Source organism: Erpetoichthys calabaricus, chromosome 3 (assembly GCF_900747795.2).
Source record: "Erpetoichthys calabaricus chromosome 3, fErpCal1.3, whole genome shotgun sequence".
In the NCBI taxonomy this organism is placed as follows: Eukaryota; Metazoa; Chordata; class Cladistia; order Polypteriformes; family Polypteridae; genus Erpetoichthys; species Erpetoichthys calabaricus.
The window spans coordinates 122,349,771-122,368,102 of record NC_041396.2 but is presented as its reverse complement, the minus strand read 5'-3'; the positions used below and the strand labels follow the sequence as shown (position 1 = coordinate 122,368,102).

Sequence of the window (18,332 nt, the reverse complement as noted above, 5' to 3'; positions counted from 1 at the left end):
ATAGTTTACCCAGTCCTCCCAAGTTCCATCAGGGTGCTTGTCCTGGTATGGCTTTAGACGCTTCAATATAGTTTGACAAGCATTCTGTGAAGTAATAATAAACATCCTTAAATTTAATTGAATCTCATGAATATTGTATAGTTTTGTCATTATAGTATCAATGTATGTCTCAGTTGCAATTGAAAATAAAATATTTGGGATACAGAAACCATTGCACAAATTCAGTGACACGGTGCAATGCCAGTAAAGCAATGTTCATTAATGTGACTTGCAAGTTACAGCATAAAATACAAAATGGTGGTGATCACCCTCAGCAGGAATTTAAACCAATATATAGTTCAGTAAGTACATTGTTGTGTAATACAAGAAGGTAGTATTTTTGCTTTATTTTTTATATAGTTCAGACCTTTGTATCAGGATTTATGGGGTACCAAGGAGGGGTAATACCCCTGGTGATGACATACATCATGCTCCCTGGTGAGTAGCTACTCTTTTGTTCCCACCTGCAACCCAGTTATCACCTGTGACTACAAGTAGCTGTGTGCATGTGACAGTAGTCACATCCTGGTAAACTGTTTTCAATAAGCACTCTAAACCAGATGAGGATAATTGTCGAGTTGCCAATCCTTGACGATTCAAGGATTGTTTACCTAAGCATGCAAAGTTTGGATCTGGCAGATGGTTCAGAAGAAACCCTAAGTTGGGTCAAGGACAGGATTGAAGACTCAACAAGATGCCATGGAGCACTCAAAGCATGACAGGGCACTAAGAACACCACTGTTTGTGGATGGTCTGAGACGACAGAGTGAAGTCAATGAAGCACAACTCTTCCTCACTTTAAACCAAGTCACCCCAAAGTCACTCTTGTCATTCTTTCATTTTTTATGTTATCCTTCATATTAAAATCTTGTGGCAAAAGGTTAATGCTGAAATGGTAGAGGTGGGCAGGCAGTTAGCCATGAACCTGCATGCAGGTGGCTCAGGCCATTGGGATGTTATTCATTGACATGGAGCAGTAAGTGGAGCTTGGCAAACACCTGAGCAACTGAGTAGCTGGTTTTAGGAATGCACTTCCCACCTCCATGATGGAGGAAAGGGTTTTAAAAAAAAGACGCCTGCTCCAGTCTTGCCCTAGCCTATTTACCATGGCTGGTAAACTCTATAACATATATATTAGAAATCACATCAAGGAGTATTTCCCTTAACTTTGGCAAATGGAATGTAGACCTCAGAGGAGAGGTGCCCTAATAGGGTATGAATTAGCCTAGTACAACACTGACATTACTGCTTGTTTGAGACTTGTCTTACAAGAGAAGGTGAACATTGTGAAAAAGGTATGGGTACACATTTTCTGGAGTGGAAGAGGAACTCAAGACCACCATTTGGCTGGAATCAGATTTGCAGTGAAGAGGAAAATTGCTGGATGTCCATATGGTGTGAACAATCAGATTATGCCTTTGAAACTGCCCTGTTTTATGGTAGGTATGTATGTAACCATTATCAGCATGTTTGCTCCAGCCATGACCAATCCTGAGGATGTCAAAGATAATTTTACAAAAAAACTGCAATCATTCATCGCCTGTGTTCCTAAAGCCAGGCAAGCTCATCATTCTTGGTGATTTTAGTACAAAATCTGGCTCTGACCATACCCTCTGGGATGGGGTAAATGGAAAATAAGGCTATTTCAGATATTTGCTGAATATGAACTGTTTTTCACCAATACAGTCTTTTGCCACCCCTACTCATAACAATACATCAGTGATGCATTCCTTTTCATCCTGCTATTCTCCACCATGATGATTGGAATCTAATTACCCATGTCATTGTCTAGAAGAGAGATAGACAGAATGTATGCAAGACATAGTCCATGTGAGGTGCTGATTTCTGGACAGATCATCACCTAATCATCCCCCAACTAAATGTTCGATTCCAGGCCAAGAGACACCCACAAGGAATGGGTCATCTTTGCTGATGACTTGACACTCAATGCTAGTTCAGAGCCTGATATGTAGCACAGTTTGGATGATTTCTCTGAAGTGTGCAGCAACTTTGGATTTATCATCAACACTAAGATGACTGAAGTAATACATCAGCTAACTTCAGGGAAACCAAGCATTACAATAATTGATCAAACACTGAATGCAGTGAACAGTTTCACTTTTGTATTTATTTGTTGTTTTATTGTCATTTTGAATTAGTACCGCTAAAGTAAGTGTAACCTTTGGCAGACTTAATACTAACATCTGGAGCAGAAGGTGTATAGAGTTGTAGTGCTCAACACTTTGCTTTACACCCATGAAATGTGAACAGTGTATCAATGGCAAGTAAAGAAACTGAACTGCTTCCACACAGTTTGTTTTAGGAAGCACTTAAATATAAAGGTGCAAATTAGAATTCCAGACATTAAAGTTCTTATGGTGGACAACAGAAAGGGAAATGTGTAAACTGAGGTCAAAGTAAGTGCTACAATGACACCTTGAAATTGTCACTAAAAGCATTTACCACCGATCCAGATAAGTGTGAACTTACTGCCCAGGATCAGGTCAAGTAGTGCTACTACCTTCAAAAAACACAGTAACACATGAGGTGGGAAGGACAGTTGCAGCAGAAAGATTCAAATTGGGAAGTAAAGCTCTGCCCAGTGACCTCCAACATAATGTGGCTGCCATCCCCTGCCAAATTTTTCCAGTAACCTTTCTTGCATGCATTGATCTCTGTAGTCATTTGTGTACCCACAGAGTGGCCTAAACCTCCTTAACTCATAGATAAGTATAGTGTTCTTTTTAACTGAATGATGGAGAAACTACAGCAACAACAACCTTTGTAGCATCTAGGCTGTAATAATTATATTGGCTGCTTAATAATAAATACATGTAGATAGATAGATAGATAGATAGATAGATAGATAGATAGATAGATAGATAGATAGATAGATAGATAGATAGATAGATAGATAGATAGATAGATAGATAGATAGATACTTTATTAATCCCAAGAATATGGGTATGTATGAGACTGCTAAGATTTGCTCTTGCCTTGTGCTTTTTGCTGACTAGGTTGAGCAGTTCCCCTGCTCTAAGCAAGTTTAGAAAAAAGCACAGTGGTTGATGCAGTTGCCACATATTTCCTTATTTATAGAGTGGTAAATTTCTTTGTGGAGTTTGCACATTCTATCTATGACTTCTTGAGTTTAAAACTGGGTGCTCTGACTTATCCTTCCAAATCTTACAAATGGTGTGTGATAAATTAATGTCTCACACCCAATCCAGAGTCTGTTCCTGATAATTTTTGTCCTTGCCCTTTGAACCTGGACTTGAAACCTGTGAACCTCAGAACTTTGGAATTCAAGGATGAATGCAAGCAACGTTTGAACAGAATCTTATTTATAAAATTAGACTTGAAAGAGCTTACTGTCCCATGGTGTTTTTGGAAATTCTAACTCTAAAACTACTAGAGACAAACATGATTAAGCTGAATCATTGGAGACAGAGCATTATTTTGTTTCTAAATTATGTTGGTTAAAACATGATTAGATAAACAGTAGTTGACTACTCATCTATATAACTAAAAGTAGTATTAAGTATTTATACTGTGTGTATACAGAAAATGTAATAGTCAAAAATTAATTACTAAAACCTTACTGTTTTAGTTTGTTCACTTCTTGAAATATTTATCTAGGATTAATATTGACCTTTATATGAAAATCAATTTATTGCAATACAATAAAATATTACAATTCACTCTCACCTTCCATCTGCTTTTCCTGGTGAGGGTGACAGTGAAAACAAAATGAGTCTGACAGATCAGAGTACTGTAATCTCAGTAATTTTTATAAGCCGCTTCTGAGGAATTCCTGGACAATGCTAAGTATATAATCAGTCTAGCATCTCTTGAGTCTTCATCCAATAAACCAACTTTCTACTCTGAGTTACTCCTATATTACAAAGCTCTGTGCCTTTTCATGGTCAGCAAGCCTTAAAATCCTGCAAAGGAGCCTCATTTTGGCTGCCTGTGCTCATAATCTCATTCTTTCAGTTGCTATCCGAAGTTTGTGGCAATAGATAATGAAGATTTCACTCCCAGCTTCACCAACAGGGACCAGTGCAACATCTGCAAAATTGCTACCACAATACTGAATTTGTCTATTAATCTTACCTTTACATATGAACAAGACCCTAAGGTAGTTGAACTGAAAAATAACACAAAACGACATTTTAATATCAAGGACCTAATATGAAGTAGTGGGCACCTTTTGCCTTCAAAATAGCTTCACTTCTTCTTGGAATCCATCCATCCATTATCCAACCCGCTATATTCTAACACAGGGTCATGGGGGGCTGCTGGAGCCAATCCCAGGGCACAAGGCAGGAACAAACCCCGGGCAGGGCACACACACACACACACCAAGCACACACTAGGGACAATTTAGGATTGCCAATGCACGTAACCTGCATGTCTTTGGACTGTGGGAGGAAACCGGAGCACCCAGAAGAAACTCATGTAGACATGGGGAGAACATGCAAACTCCACACAGGGAGGAGCCAGGAAGCGAACCCAGGTCTCCTTACTGCGAAGCAGCAGTGCTACCACTGTGCCACCGTGCCGCCTGTGATACAAATTCCGAACCGTGGTAAGATAATCCTCCAGTTTTTTGAGGGATAAAGGACTGGGGATTCTTTCACAGCTATAGGAATTTTTGCTGATGGATGTCAATATCTGCCTATACTGACAATGTAGCATCTGTCTTCATTAAATAGTCATTGTTGAGACTTTACCTGCCCCAGTTTGAGAGAGAATACAGCATAACACAAGCATTATGAAATTTTGTGGATGATACCACCATCATTTCTATGGGTGACAAGTCAGCATACAGGAGGGAGGTGGCTGGCCCTGTGAAGTGGTGTTAGGGCAGTAATCTCTTTCTTAAAACCAGCAAAATAAAAGAGATGATTATTGACACATGGAGGGAGAGAGGTAAGCACCCATCACTGTACATTGCAGAGACTGAGGTGAAGAGAGTGGCCACTTTTAAATTTCTTGATATTAACATCTTTGAGGATCTTAATTGGACCTATTATGTCATAGACCTGGCAGGGAAAGAGCGGCAGCAGTTGTATTTTCTGAGAAGGACTGAGGAAGTTTGGCATGCTGAGCACTATCCTCAGCAACTTCTACAAATATACAATTGAGAGTAGCCTTACCTACTCCATCACAGTCTGGTTTGGGAACAGTACGGCACCGGACCGCAAGGCTCTACAGCAAGTGGTTAAATTGGCACAAAATATGTTTGGAACAGCACTCCCTACGCTAGAAACATCCATAACATCAGAATTCTCAGGAGGGCTCATAACCTTACTAAGGACACATCCCATCCACTACATGAACTGTCCATACTGCTACCATTAGGAAGACGCTATAAGAGCATAGCAGCTAGAACATCAAGGCTAAAAGACAATTTTCTCCCTTATGCCATCAGCCTTGTAAATAGGACCCATCCACTGCCCCTGTCCTCAGTACTGCAGACTGATGTGTATCTGAAGGATGGAAGGCCATTTTGAGACCATATTACTGCAGAGTTTATATTGAAGCATTTATTTATTTGTACAAGCACTCTTACTTCTCTTTTTTTTGCATTTTTTTTCACCTGAGTTTTTTTTTATTGTTGTGTTTTCTTGTGTTAATTGCTGGAGGACTGACAGAACAAGATTTTCATTATACTGAGTACATATAACAATAACGTTGAAGTTTGAGTCTGAGTATGAGAGTGACTTGCTAGCTATTGTGTGGCTACAGGTCAGATTTGCCTGAATTTGTTTAATGTTTGGGTATGTATGTCAGCATAAACAGATAATTTGACAAAATGTGTATTTTTTTCAATAGCTTCAAGTCACCTAAATAATAATTAGTGCTATGCTAGAGTACCACTTTTACCTTTTTCTTTATCATTGACTTGTTGATTGTCTCATCTTATTTGCGATGTATGTTATAATAAGTAAACTGTGCAGAAGTTTGTACAAACCAAGAGATTCTGTAATATAATTGTGGAAGAATTATTTCAATCATATAAAAAGAGGAGTAACTACTGAAGAGTTTAGTGAAACACCTTCTCCCACATAGGGTAATCTCTAACCAAAGTGGATTTTACTTAAGTATCCCCTGGTGAATTTTTACAGCACTTTATTCTACGCCATCCCAATATCTTTGCTGTTCCTGGTATCCCTTTACCAGCTAGAGAATTTCTCATGGTAAATCTATTAACAGTAACTTTCAAAACCAGGCATATTTTCATAAAATGACCTTGTGTATACAAAATGAATCCTGCTATATTTTAATATTATTCAATAATTTTATCATCATGTTTACAATAGTTTATGTACTTTTTAATGTTAAAAGTTGTAATACAAAATGGCACAGTCGGGATAATCATCGTTTTACTTACATAGACGGCCATTCCATTTAAATCAGAGCTGACAGAGGCTGCAGTGGGTGATGTGTTTGGGACCGTGTTGGTGCTCGTTTCACTGACATAGATCTTGGAGACAGGAATCTTTAAAACCTTACTGGCAACCTGAAGGTGAATAAGAATGTCTAGGTTAATAAAATATTGCAGCATTGAATAATATGGAGAATATGGGTCATTAAAAGACCATTTTTCTTAATTAGTGCATTTCTTTATAGGTTCATATTTAATCATTGCCATCAAGAAACAAATTTCAATGCACGTGAGACTGGATACATATTATTTAATTTACCTGAAGCCTGAATAAACTTTATAGCTAAAATACACAAACAGCATTTCATACCAACCTCTCTTGGTTGGTATGAGACTACTGTCAGACTACTGCTTGGTCTCAGACTACTGTATATAGATTTTGTACAAATGACTAAACAATGTAAAGAAGAATAGCCTTTCATCCATGACAACGGATTCTCTGGATTGTTCACACCAATATATGAAATATGAAGGAAAGTAAAAAATTATTTGTTATGTGTTGAGAAAGATTACAGAGTTTTGTGTGCCTCATTTTTCAATATAGTTTCCTAAGTTTGGCAGAACTTCACATACTCAAACAAAGGTCAACACACATGCTCAATTACCACTGCAGCCATAAATAAAAAAAAGTAAAAAATGACTACAGATACTTTTTTACTTAACCATGTAAAACAGACAAAATAGCTTGTGTTAACATTCAGTTATGACATGCAAGTATTCACAATCCCTTTGTAACTAAAAATTGATAAATGACTAGACAAAGCCAATAAATGAGGGTCTTTGCCTTCAGTGAAAATAGGTATTTCAAGAAATAGTTAAATTGATCTTTATGTACATGAAAGTTATCTATTCAGATGCCACATTGAAGAATCAACGTCAAGATAAATGTCATTACTCCAAAATGAAACATGAAACACAGCAAAAGCCACAGGAAATATACTTCAATATGCCTATAAATTTAATAAATTTTTTCATCTGGTTAATCTGCTATAGTTTTGGCCTAGTCACCTATCATTCACCATTAAATACCTAAACTGAAAGTAGAAATGTTCTCTTAAATAATATAGATTGTATTCTATACTAGCTGTGCTACCTGGCTTTGCCTGGGATATTTCATAAGACGATAATCGTCAGTTATAATGTTGTTGGTTAATCAGGTGTATCAGAAGTACTAGTATGTAACTAATTCAGTCATTTTCTGTATACTAACTATACATTTGTTCATAACCAAGGGCTAACATTATTGGCAAGCAGTGTGTTGTAGTGGTTAAGGCATTGAAACCCTTATGTTGTGGGTTCAAATCCTGCTACTGACACTGTGTGATAATGCAAAAGTCACTTCACCTGGTTGTAGTCCAATTGGAAAAACAAAAGAAATATAACTAATTGTTTCTCAAATGTTGTAGGTCACTATGGATAAAGACATCACTCAAACATTACTCTTGAACATGTTATACACAATTGCTCATGAGTAAAACTTTCCTGCATTAAACCAATTCCTGCTTTTTTTTCACCTTTTCCTAGTGACTTAGCTGTTACAGATGGTCATTACAAAATGCAATTTTACAGGAAAGTATGTACTTTTGACATGAAATTGGTAATCAGTAGGAACAATGTGAAATTTTGTTTATATATTATTGTCATTATTAAATGTTTATGCCATTTTTCATTTGTTTACAAACCTTTCATGGAACGGCTAGTTTGAAAAAAATTAAAGTGTTCAAGTGCTACCTACATTTTATATTTATTCATTTATTGTATTAAATGTAATATATTTATAAAAAATCATATCATATCCAGATCAGTTAAAAAGTCACTGAACCTGTCCGTAAACTCCTGCCTCAACTTGGACAAAATCTGAAAATATTTCTGCACATAAAAAACAGCAGGTGATCCTGCATAGTTTTCCAATATCTTTCCAACTCAGGGGAGGTCCTGCAGTCTCTGTTTTAGTTGCTGAATGAAAAATGGAAGTTTTGCTTCAAATGCCTTCACAATACTCATCATATCACAAATTTTTTTGTTCGCATCATTCAGTTTTTCTGTTACATCTGTCAGGAATGCAAGGTAAAGCAGCCACTCAACATCAGACAAAAGAGTAGTGTCCTCTCCCCTTGATTTCATGAAAGCCTCGACTTCCTTCAGAAATGAAAAAAAGCACTGCAATATTTTGCCAATGCTCATCCACCTAATGTTTGTGTGGAAGAGAAGATCCCTTTAAGTTTCAGTATCTCAGCAGAGGCTGTAACAGTGCTCTGAACATGATTCTGGGGTCTGCTAGCTGTTTTTTGTAGGCTTCTGACATTTAAAACAAATAAATAAATGAAACTGACATGTGAATGAATGTCCACAGCATTGCCAATTTCTGCATTGCACTACTTGATATACCATATATAATAAAGAGTGGTTGCATGTAAATCACCTGTTGCAGTCTAATTTTTTTAGAACATTGCATCTCCTCCTGAGCATGGGTGACATACTACTTGCACGAGGCAAAAGGCTTACATAAATTAAAAATTAACTTACATAAACTTTAAAAACAAAAGTCAACATTTGAGAAAATATAATTTAATCTTGCAGCAACAGCTATCAAATACTTATTACCATTTCACACAGCTACAGAAAATGTAAAACCAAAAAAAAAATGACTATACCTGGATCATCTTGGTATGAAGACCTTGACCCATTTCAGTCCCACCATGGGTTAGAAGTACTGAGCCATCAGTATAAACATGGACCAGAGCCCCTGCCTAAAAATTCAATAAATTACTTGCATAGCTTAAAAAAATCTATTCACTTTAGTTGTTATTACAGTGATTGTCATATGTGCATTATACAGTAGTTTGAAGTTCCATTTTTTATACTGTGTATTTAATCTTAATCTGTATTTGTATGTAGTGTGGAAGGACCAGGAGAGGGACAATACCTCTACTGGACCATGAGAGGGCAGCCGTCCTGGTCTGCGTCAGGGCTACGGGATCAGAGCTTGGAGGCTTGACCCTGTTGGGGCCCATGGCCACTGCCAGGGGGTGCCCGGAGGATTATGGAGCCCTGGACTGCAGCACTTATGTGAAAGTGCTACCAGAAGACGTTCCAGGCACACCCGGAGTGCTTCCGGGTGCTCATGCAGCAGTTCCGCCACACCAGGAAGTGCTGCCAGAAGATCATTACGAAGCACCTGGAGGACATCTAGGGTGTTATAAAAGGGGCCACCTCACTCTATTAGGGGAAGCAGAGTCAGGAGGAAGAAGACAGAAAAGAGAGGAAAAGGACAGTGAGCATTTGTGGGGTTTGTGCACTGTGTGCTGTGCGTAGCAGAAGAAAATAATAAAAAGTGTGTGCTTTTGGATATCATGGTGCCTCAGTGTCTGTCTGTAGCCGGGATGGTCTTTTACAGTATGTACACTAGGTAATCTGTAAGGTCAGTAAAGACCATTGAATAAAACCATACATTGAATGAAATATGTTTGACAATAATGAAAATTGTTACAAATATTTACTGTGTTAAAAAAATGTCACACCTAATCACATTATTTCTGGAAAATAAAAGGTATTAGTGATCACTGGCACTGTGGTGGGAAAATATTCTATTGCTTAATGATTAAAAAAAAATCCACAGTACTATGCAAACTAAAAAAGCTCTTTTCAAATATATAATATACATCAATGCATTTTGCATATTAAAAGTGATGTCTTTTAGCAGAACTCATAAGTTATATAGAAAATAAAAAGTTTTGTTGACTATACAAAATTCGATAGAAGCACACCTGATTTAAGAATGTGACTGTAAAACTAATTCCAAATTTCACTGGTATGATGGCAAGTCCTCTTTTCTTCCACCGGTGTTGCCTGCAAGGGAAGAGGTACTGTTTTTGTTATTTTTATAATGTTATCAGAAGTTATTGTAGAGTCCACCCTCTTTTAAGAGACACCTAAACAAGAGCAAGCCTCAGAAGAGCATTTATTCATGGGAGGTCTTGATATTGGAAGTATATTAAGGAACAACAAAAGGGTTGAGAAGAGCTCCTCCAAATTCCACCATGATTAGTGTGGGGAAACCTATGGCTGAGTGGTGATGATGGTATATTTTTCTGTTTGACTAGTGATGCATTTTCTTGCAATTATTGGTAAGTTTGTTATATGGTTATATATATCAAACAGGTGTTAAAAACGAAGACATTTTAAGTAAGATTAAACAAAGAACATGCATGAGCCACATGCTGGTCCCAGGAGTTGCTGTCTAGACTCTTAACCACTAGCTCACCTATAGAATGTCACAAGCTAGGGCCCTCATCTTGCAAGAAAGTTATAGCACTTGTTAGGGACTTCTGAACAGCTGCTGAAGTGGTGGTCTTACAAAAACAGCAAGAAGCCGAAGCTGGAAGTTCACAGGCAGAGGTGCAGACAGGAAACAGAGAGCTGCAGACAGTCAGAACATGGGAGTGACAGACTCCTGGGGAAAAGTGGTTTAGGGTATAAGTAAGGTGGTCATTTTAGTAAATAATTAATATATGCTGCATTATTTTTATTTATTTATATACTGCTTACATAATAGCAGAACATTCAAAATGCATAAGGAAAGTGACAGGGTCAGGAATTGTTGACAAGCCCTGGGCTTTTAGAACAAGAACAGGCCATTCAACCCAACAAGCTCATCCATCCTATTCACCTATATTGTCCAAAATAACATAAAATCAAGATCTAAAGGTCCCTGACATCCTGCTCTCCACAATTTTTGCCATGTGTCTATGGCTTTTTGTTCGAATAAAAACTGGTGAAAAATCTGCCCTTAACAACCCTCCAGCTGTCTTCATGCTATTGGTGCAGAATTTATCTTAAAGTAACAGCTTGGATCTACTATACTAATTCCTTTCATAATTTTAAACACTTCAATCAAGCCCCCTCTTCATCTCCATTTGCTTAAACTGAAAAGATTCATCTCCCTAAATCTCTCCTCATAGTTCATATCTCTTAATCCTGGAATCACTTTTCTCTGGACTTTGTCTGGTGCTGTTATGTTTTCTTGTAATACTGAGACTAAAACTAAACACAGTACTCCAAGTGAGTCCCCACTTGTGTGTTATATAACTTAAACATAACCTTATTATGACTTATACACTACACATTGTGATATATAACCTTACATCTTATTATCTTTTCAGATCGCTTATGTACACTACCTATATATACTGTATAGTGATGAGTCCAATATGATTTATTTATGCGTCCTTCTCATTAGGCGTACTTTGAAGTTTTAGACTTCCAATTGAGTTTTCAAATTTAACATTTTTACTTCCTACATGTAATACTTTACATTTGATTACAATTAAATTTCATTTGCCTCAAATTTACCAAAGCCTATCTGCTATACAAACCTCTCTTTAAAAATGTATCTGCTCTTCTGCCTAGTTTGGTATCACCTGAAAACTTAACCAGCTTACTGATTATATTCTTGTCCATCACTTATGTATATAAAAAAGAGCAGCGGCTCCAGCACTGATCCCTGAGGCATGCCACTTTTAACATCACCTAATTCTGAAAAAGTTCCTTTCACCTTTGCCGTTTGCATCCTATGTTTGAACCAATTTTATACCCACTTACAGACAGTGCCCTGAATTACCACTTACCATTACCATTAGTTTGACCACTAACATTTCATGTAGTAAATTATCTTCTGAAAATCAAGATAAATGATGGCTTACACACCTTTCTTAAAGTATGGTTTTGTTGCTTCCTCATAGAATTCCAGCATATTACTGAAACAAGACCTATGAATCCATGCTGAGTATTTGCTAATAGTTCTATTTCAAACATGTGCTAGTCAATCATTTCCTTAATAATTGCTTCCATTAATTTACCTTTGCATTACCAATGCATTTTATGTGCACTGGCCTATAGTTAATATCTTTTTATATAAAGGGATAATATTTAATTTGATTTCATTTAATAATCATTTCTATGTGTTTACATACATAAAAATCAAATCGTGTTTTGCTTAAAACACCCAAAAAAACCAAAAACAGTGCAAAATAAAAATATATAAACCTAAAATACTCTTTCGTATCACACTACTCACATTAACTAAGAAGGTTTAAGAGTCTGACTGTTGTGAGAAAAAATCTGTTCAGTAACCTTGTAGACCTTACTTAGATATTCCCTGGCTTGAATAAGAGAAATGTTAAATATACCCGTGAAGACATCCATCAACTTTTCTGCTCAATCCTTCAGAACACGATCCAATACAATAGGCCTATAACCTGTTACTGCCAGAAATTGCTGCCACAAGTGCTGTTTATCTTTTTTTGTTAATAGAATGACTCATTAGTTTTTTGCCCTTACAGCCTCTTCACCGCTCTGATACGTCTTTTCAAATTGTTCCTTGACACACTACAGTATATGCTGCAATACCACCAGATCTAAAAGCAGCATAATCGTTGTTGCTTAAATCATGTAAAGCAGCATAATATTTGCTAGCCTCCAATCTTTAGGAATTTCCCTAGTGTGTACAGATATTTGAAAAATATGTGCCAAGTGTTTAAATATATACTCACTAATTTCCTTTAAGCACTCAAACATAAATATTATCGGGTTGTGGTGATTTATTAGATTTCAGTCTATTTTATCCAAGCAGCACTTCCCCCTCTGTAATTTCAAAATTACTTAGTACCCCTTTAGTAGTCCCAGTTACTTTAATAAGATTATCGACTTCTTCACATGTATAAACTTCAATAAAGTGCAAGTTCAAAGCATTTGCTATTTCACTGTCAATATATTCTAGCTCACCTTTATTGTTACTAATACTCTTCACATGCTCCTTAACTGTTCTTTCACTGCTAAAATACTGAAAGAATCTCCTTGTGACATCTTTTGCATTTTCTGAAAAATTTCTCTCCAACTGTCTTTTAGCCTTTCTAACATCCTTTTTCAATCGTTGCTCTCATACTCGTATACCCCAGTTAGCACTGGAGTTAATGGTCTTATATGCCTTTTCAGCTCCTTATTTATCCACCTCAGAGTTTTTGTAGTTTTTTACAGCTTCTAAATTTTAGGATTACTTGCACTATATGTTAAACTCTTTTAAACCTGGCCCATATCTCCTCAACTGCCTCCACACTCAGAAAATTACCCCCATTTATCTCATTTAGGCATGTCCCCTTCTGTTCACAGTTTGCTCTACTAAAATTAAATTTAACTGTTTTTTCTTCAAGAATGTGTACTCTTCCAAAACATTGTGAAATTATTTCTATTATAGTCACTAGCTCCTAATAGTTAAATTACCTTTATCCCTTCAGTTTTTCCTTATTAGTACAGATTGATAAATCTCGACAAGCATCTCCCATGATTGGTGCTTTAACATACTTTGTCAATAAAAAGGCATTGATTACATCTAAAAACTGTTGTTCTTATGTTCTACTATTTGTAAGGCTAGTCCAGTTAATATTTTGTTAGTAAACATATCTCCCTCTAAAGTCGCCTTTTAATATTATTAAAAAGATATAAATATAGGTCTAATAAACACTCCTAATATGAGACCTTGATCCCTAATGCTGTATAATTGAATCTGAACATCCTCACTAAGATGTGGTTCTCCCTATAAATGAAGAAGCTTTGCATTTAAATTCTGTTTTACATACTGTAAATGGTGACTTCCCCACCATTTTGATTTTGCCTGTCTTTCTTAATAATGTAAAACTCATCTATGTTATAGACCTCTCCATCTCTGTTATCAGCCAGATTTCTGTTATTCCTGTTATATCAAAGTTATGTGCTCATTATTTTTATTTTTAACACTTCTAGTTTTAACGCAAGCAATTTTATTGTATTATTCTTTTATGGCACTTTTGACTAGAAATTAATTTCCTGTGTGTATTTGATATTACATTACTGTTCATCCCTTCATAGGAATCTGTAAACCTGGCCTGCCCTGAACTTCCTACCCATCCAAGTTTCAACAATCCTCAACTAACCTACTTAGATGCTTCCTCAATACATTTGTACCCCTTCTGATCAAATATAAACCATCACAGCAGAACAGGTCCTATCTATTACAAAATGACTCCCAATGCCCCATAAACCTATGCCCCTCTAACCTACTGTAAAATTTGAGCCACATGTTAAGTCTTCTAATCTTCTCAGTTTTATGTACACTGGCAAATGGCACAAAGAAAATCACCTTGTCAGCAAATGACTCTTTAAATTTGGATTGCAGAAATGATAGCCTGTATGTCATTTGTTCTAACATCAACAATGACAACTGACTCCACTGCTGCTCTGGCTATCCAACTACCCAACCTTCCAGAGAGGTCCCCTTCCTGTACACTCAGAAGGCAACACACTATATGAGACTGTATGAGTCTTGGGAGCAATGCAAATAAAAATACTTTGACTCTTTGAAAGTTTTCATTTTTAAATGTGTACTATTTATCCTTCATCCTAGTGTCACTGCTCACTGGCTTGCTCTTAAATGTACCTGAAGTAAATAACAATGTTTTACTTCCTTCCTTACCCTCTTTATTGTATAACCCAGTCACTTACTTTGTTTTAACAAATATGAAGCCAACTAATTATTTATTTACTGCCTGCCACAAAGAAGAAACACCTCAAACACACTCACACCTGCCTTTGCTTCTGAAAAAACAGTAAAAACCCTTGTAACAGGAAAGAGCAGAAAAAAATCCACCCTGTCCCTTTCTTATGACCATAAACCTATTTCCTTTAGCAAATTTCAGTTAAAAATTTAAACAGATTAAATCAGTCTCACTTTTCTAAGATATATTGCTTTTACACTTACAACTCTGTTTAAAAATTGTAACATAATGGAATCTGTGTTGACATTTAAGAGAAATGAAGATTAAATTTGTAATCATCAGGACTGAAATATGTTCAAACCCAAAATCTATATATATAATTTACTAAGCCGCCAGCGAGCAAGACACCCATGGAGCATGCAGGACGGAGCCACGCCCACCAACTCTAAGACCATTGGATATGACAACAACTCGCAGAGCCACGCCCACCAACTCGGACGCAGCAACTCACAAAACATGTTCGTCTCTGCTACAGTCCACATGCACCTCTGAGCCACATTGACTTTTCATTATTCTTTTCAGTTACGACGCACGACCGTGTCCACCATCGCAAACTGTTTTACACGCCATGGTCTTAGAGTTGGTGGGTGGGTCTCTGTGAGTTGCTCTTGCGAGCGGGCGCATGACCAGGTGGTGTGTATGCTTCGAGAATGAGGGTGGATGCGGCAGGACCATCTAAGAAGAGGCATGTTTGTCGCGGATGTGAATCGCTGTATGCAGCGTGTAAAACATGGGATACGCACAATATAGCCACGCCCACCAACTCACAGAGACCTGCCCACCAACGATAAGACAATGGGATACGCTGACAACTCACAGAGCCACGCCCGCCGACAACACAGAGCCACGCCCACCAACTCTAAGACCATGGAACGAGAACGCCTGCCCGCCCGCCTGACTGTTACCAGCATGTAAAACCATCGCAGCTTTTAACTCACACACTGCAACAACTCACCAAACAAGGCACCCTGTCTCTCGAGGCATTCACACTGCCGGAAGACAACCATGGGATACGCAAAAAATAGCCATGTCAGTCAACTCACAAAGCCCAGCCCACCAACTCACGCCCACCAACTCGAGCATGCATCTACCCACGCTCTCAAGGCATTCACAGTGCCTGCTCATGTGCCTGGACACAACAACTCACCAACTCGCTTTCGTCTCTGCTACAGTACACATGCACCACTGAGCCACGTTGACTTTTCATTATTCTTTTCGGTTTCGGCTGCATTTCCATATATAATCCACCAAGTCGTCCGACCATGGGATACAAATGACAGAGCACCGCCCAACAACTCGAACCAATATACAACAACAACAACAACATTTATTTATATAGCACATTTTCATACAAAAAGTAGCTCAAAGTGCTTTACATAATGAAGAGAAGAAAAATAAAAGACAAAATAAGAAATTAAAATAAGACAACATTAATTAACATAGAAAGGAGTAAGGTCCGATGGCCAGGGTGGACAGAAAAAACAAAAAAAAACTCCAGAAGGCTGGAGAAAAAAAATAAAATCTGTAGGGGTTCCAGGCCACGAGACCGCCCAGTCCCCTTTGGGCATTCTACGTAACATAAATGAAATAGTCCTCTTTGTAGTTCGGGTTTTTCACGGAGTCACTTGATGCTGAAAATATAGAGACATGCCCACCAACTCTAAGAGCATGGGACAAGAACGCCTGCCCGCCCACCCGCCTGACTGTTACCAGCGTTCACTGCAATGTACTGGAGTGTAAAACTATCACAACTATCAGATGCTGTCTATATCTAAGAAGATATATAGATACTCATTTTTCCCCGGCACGCGTCCACCCATGCTCTCAAGGCATTCACAGTGCCTGCTCATGTGCCCGGACACAACAACTCACCACACACAAATTTTGCTTAATTTGACTCAACACGGGAAACCTCACCCGGCCCGGACACAGAGAGGATTGACAGATTGATAGCTCTTTCTCGATTCTGTGCGTGGTGTTACATGGCCGTACTTAGTTGGTGGAGCGATTTGTCTGGTTAATTCCGAAAACGAATGAGACTCCCTACTGCTAAATAGTTACGCGATCGCCAAGCGGTCGGCGTCCAACTTCTTAGAGGGACAAGTGACTTTCAGCCACGTGAGATTGAGCATTAACAGGTCTGTGATGCCCTTGGATGTCTGGTACTGCACGTGCGCTACACTGAATGGATCAACGTGTGTCTACCCGGTGCCGACAGACGTGGGTAAGCCGTTGAACCCCATTCGTAATGGGGACCGGGGCTTGCAATTGTTCCCCACGATTGGTCGGGTGACTTGGTGGATTACATATAGAAAAGCAGCCGGAACCGTAAAGAACAATGAAAAGACAACGTGGCTCAGAGGTGCACAGACGACAGCGACTCAGGTGAGGAGTTGAGGGTGGGCACATGAGCAGGCAGTGCGTACTGAACGATGATTGTATGTTGGTTCATAGCATGCATTGTTGCAATGTTACTTTTCTTGGTGGTTTATTAAATTACGGATTTTGCAAATGTTCATTTTTTTCCTTCTGCTTAACAAACATTAAAAAAGCGGCGTGATTATGTGGCGTATGCTACGCCGCGGGTTGGTATGTAGCGTGTAAAACAGTTTTTTTGTCGCGGATAATTTTCCTTTTACTTTTACATGAAGACAATTTTCTGTTAGATTGGCCTTTGCGATGACAATTAGTAAGGCACAGGGCCAAACTTTCAAAAAAGATATGCATGTATCTGTCAAAACCAGTTTTCAGTCACGGACAATTCTGTGTTGCTCTCTCCAGAGTTCCATCTTTTCATTCACTTACTGTTTTATCCTCAAACCCACTCCTTTAACACAACTGTGTCTTTCTGGAAGTGTTCAGCCATCAATAAATAATTATGCGGCGTATGCCTGCAGGAACACGTGCAGCGGGCGAGCGAGCGAACCAGAGAGAGAGAGAGCGACACACACACACATACAGGTGCGCGAGAGAGAGAGGGCTGGACACATAAGAATAATAATACTTCATTACATTGATATAGCAGTGTTCTCAGAATTCAAAGCGCTATCCACACAGGGGGGAACCGGGAAGCGAACCCACAATCTTCTTACTGCAAAGCAGCAGCACTACCACTGCGCTACAAGGCAGTTAAAAAATGCACTGGGCTCGATTTTGTTTTTACTTCTGTTTACAGCAATCAGGTCGTAGCATGCATTGTTGCAATGTTACTTTTCTTGGTGGCTTATTACATTACCAATGTTTCACATGTT

At 38.2% G+C, this 18,332-nt stretch overlaps 1 protein-coding gene across 2 annotated transcripts in view; it reads right to left on the bottom strand.

The window, feature by feature from the left end:
* Positions 1-18,332, bottom strand: part of xdh (xanthine dehydrogenase) — a 252,474-nt gene that overhangs the window by 38,336 nt on the left and 195,806 nt on the right. For both annotated transcript variants that reach the window (XM_051924248.1, XM_051924249.1), the window contains exons 27-30: positions 10,261-10,342; positions 9,148-9,243; positions 6,440-6,568; positions 10-84 (exon numbers count right to left, since the gene is read on the bottom strand). In XM_051924248.1, the coding sequence (XP_051780208.1) occupies positions 10-84; positions 6,440-6,568; positions 9,148-9,243; positions 10,261-10,342 (382 nt within the window). The remainder of the gene's footprint in view (positions 1-9; positions 85-6,439; positions 6,569-9,147; positions 9,244-10,260; positions 10,343-18,332) is intronic.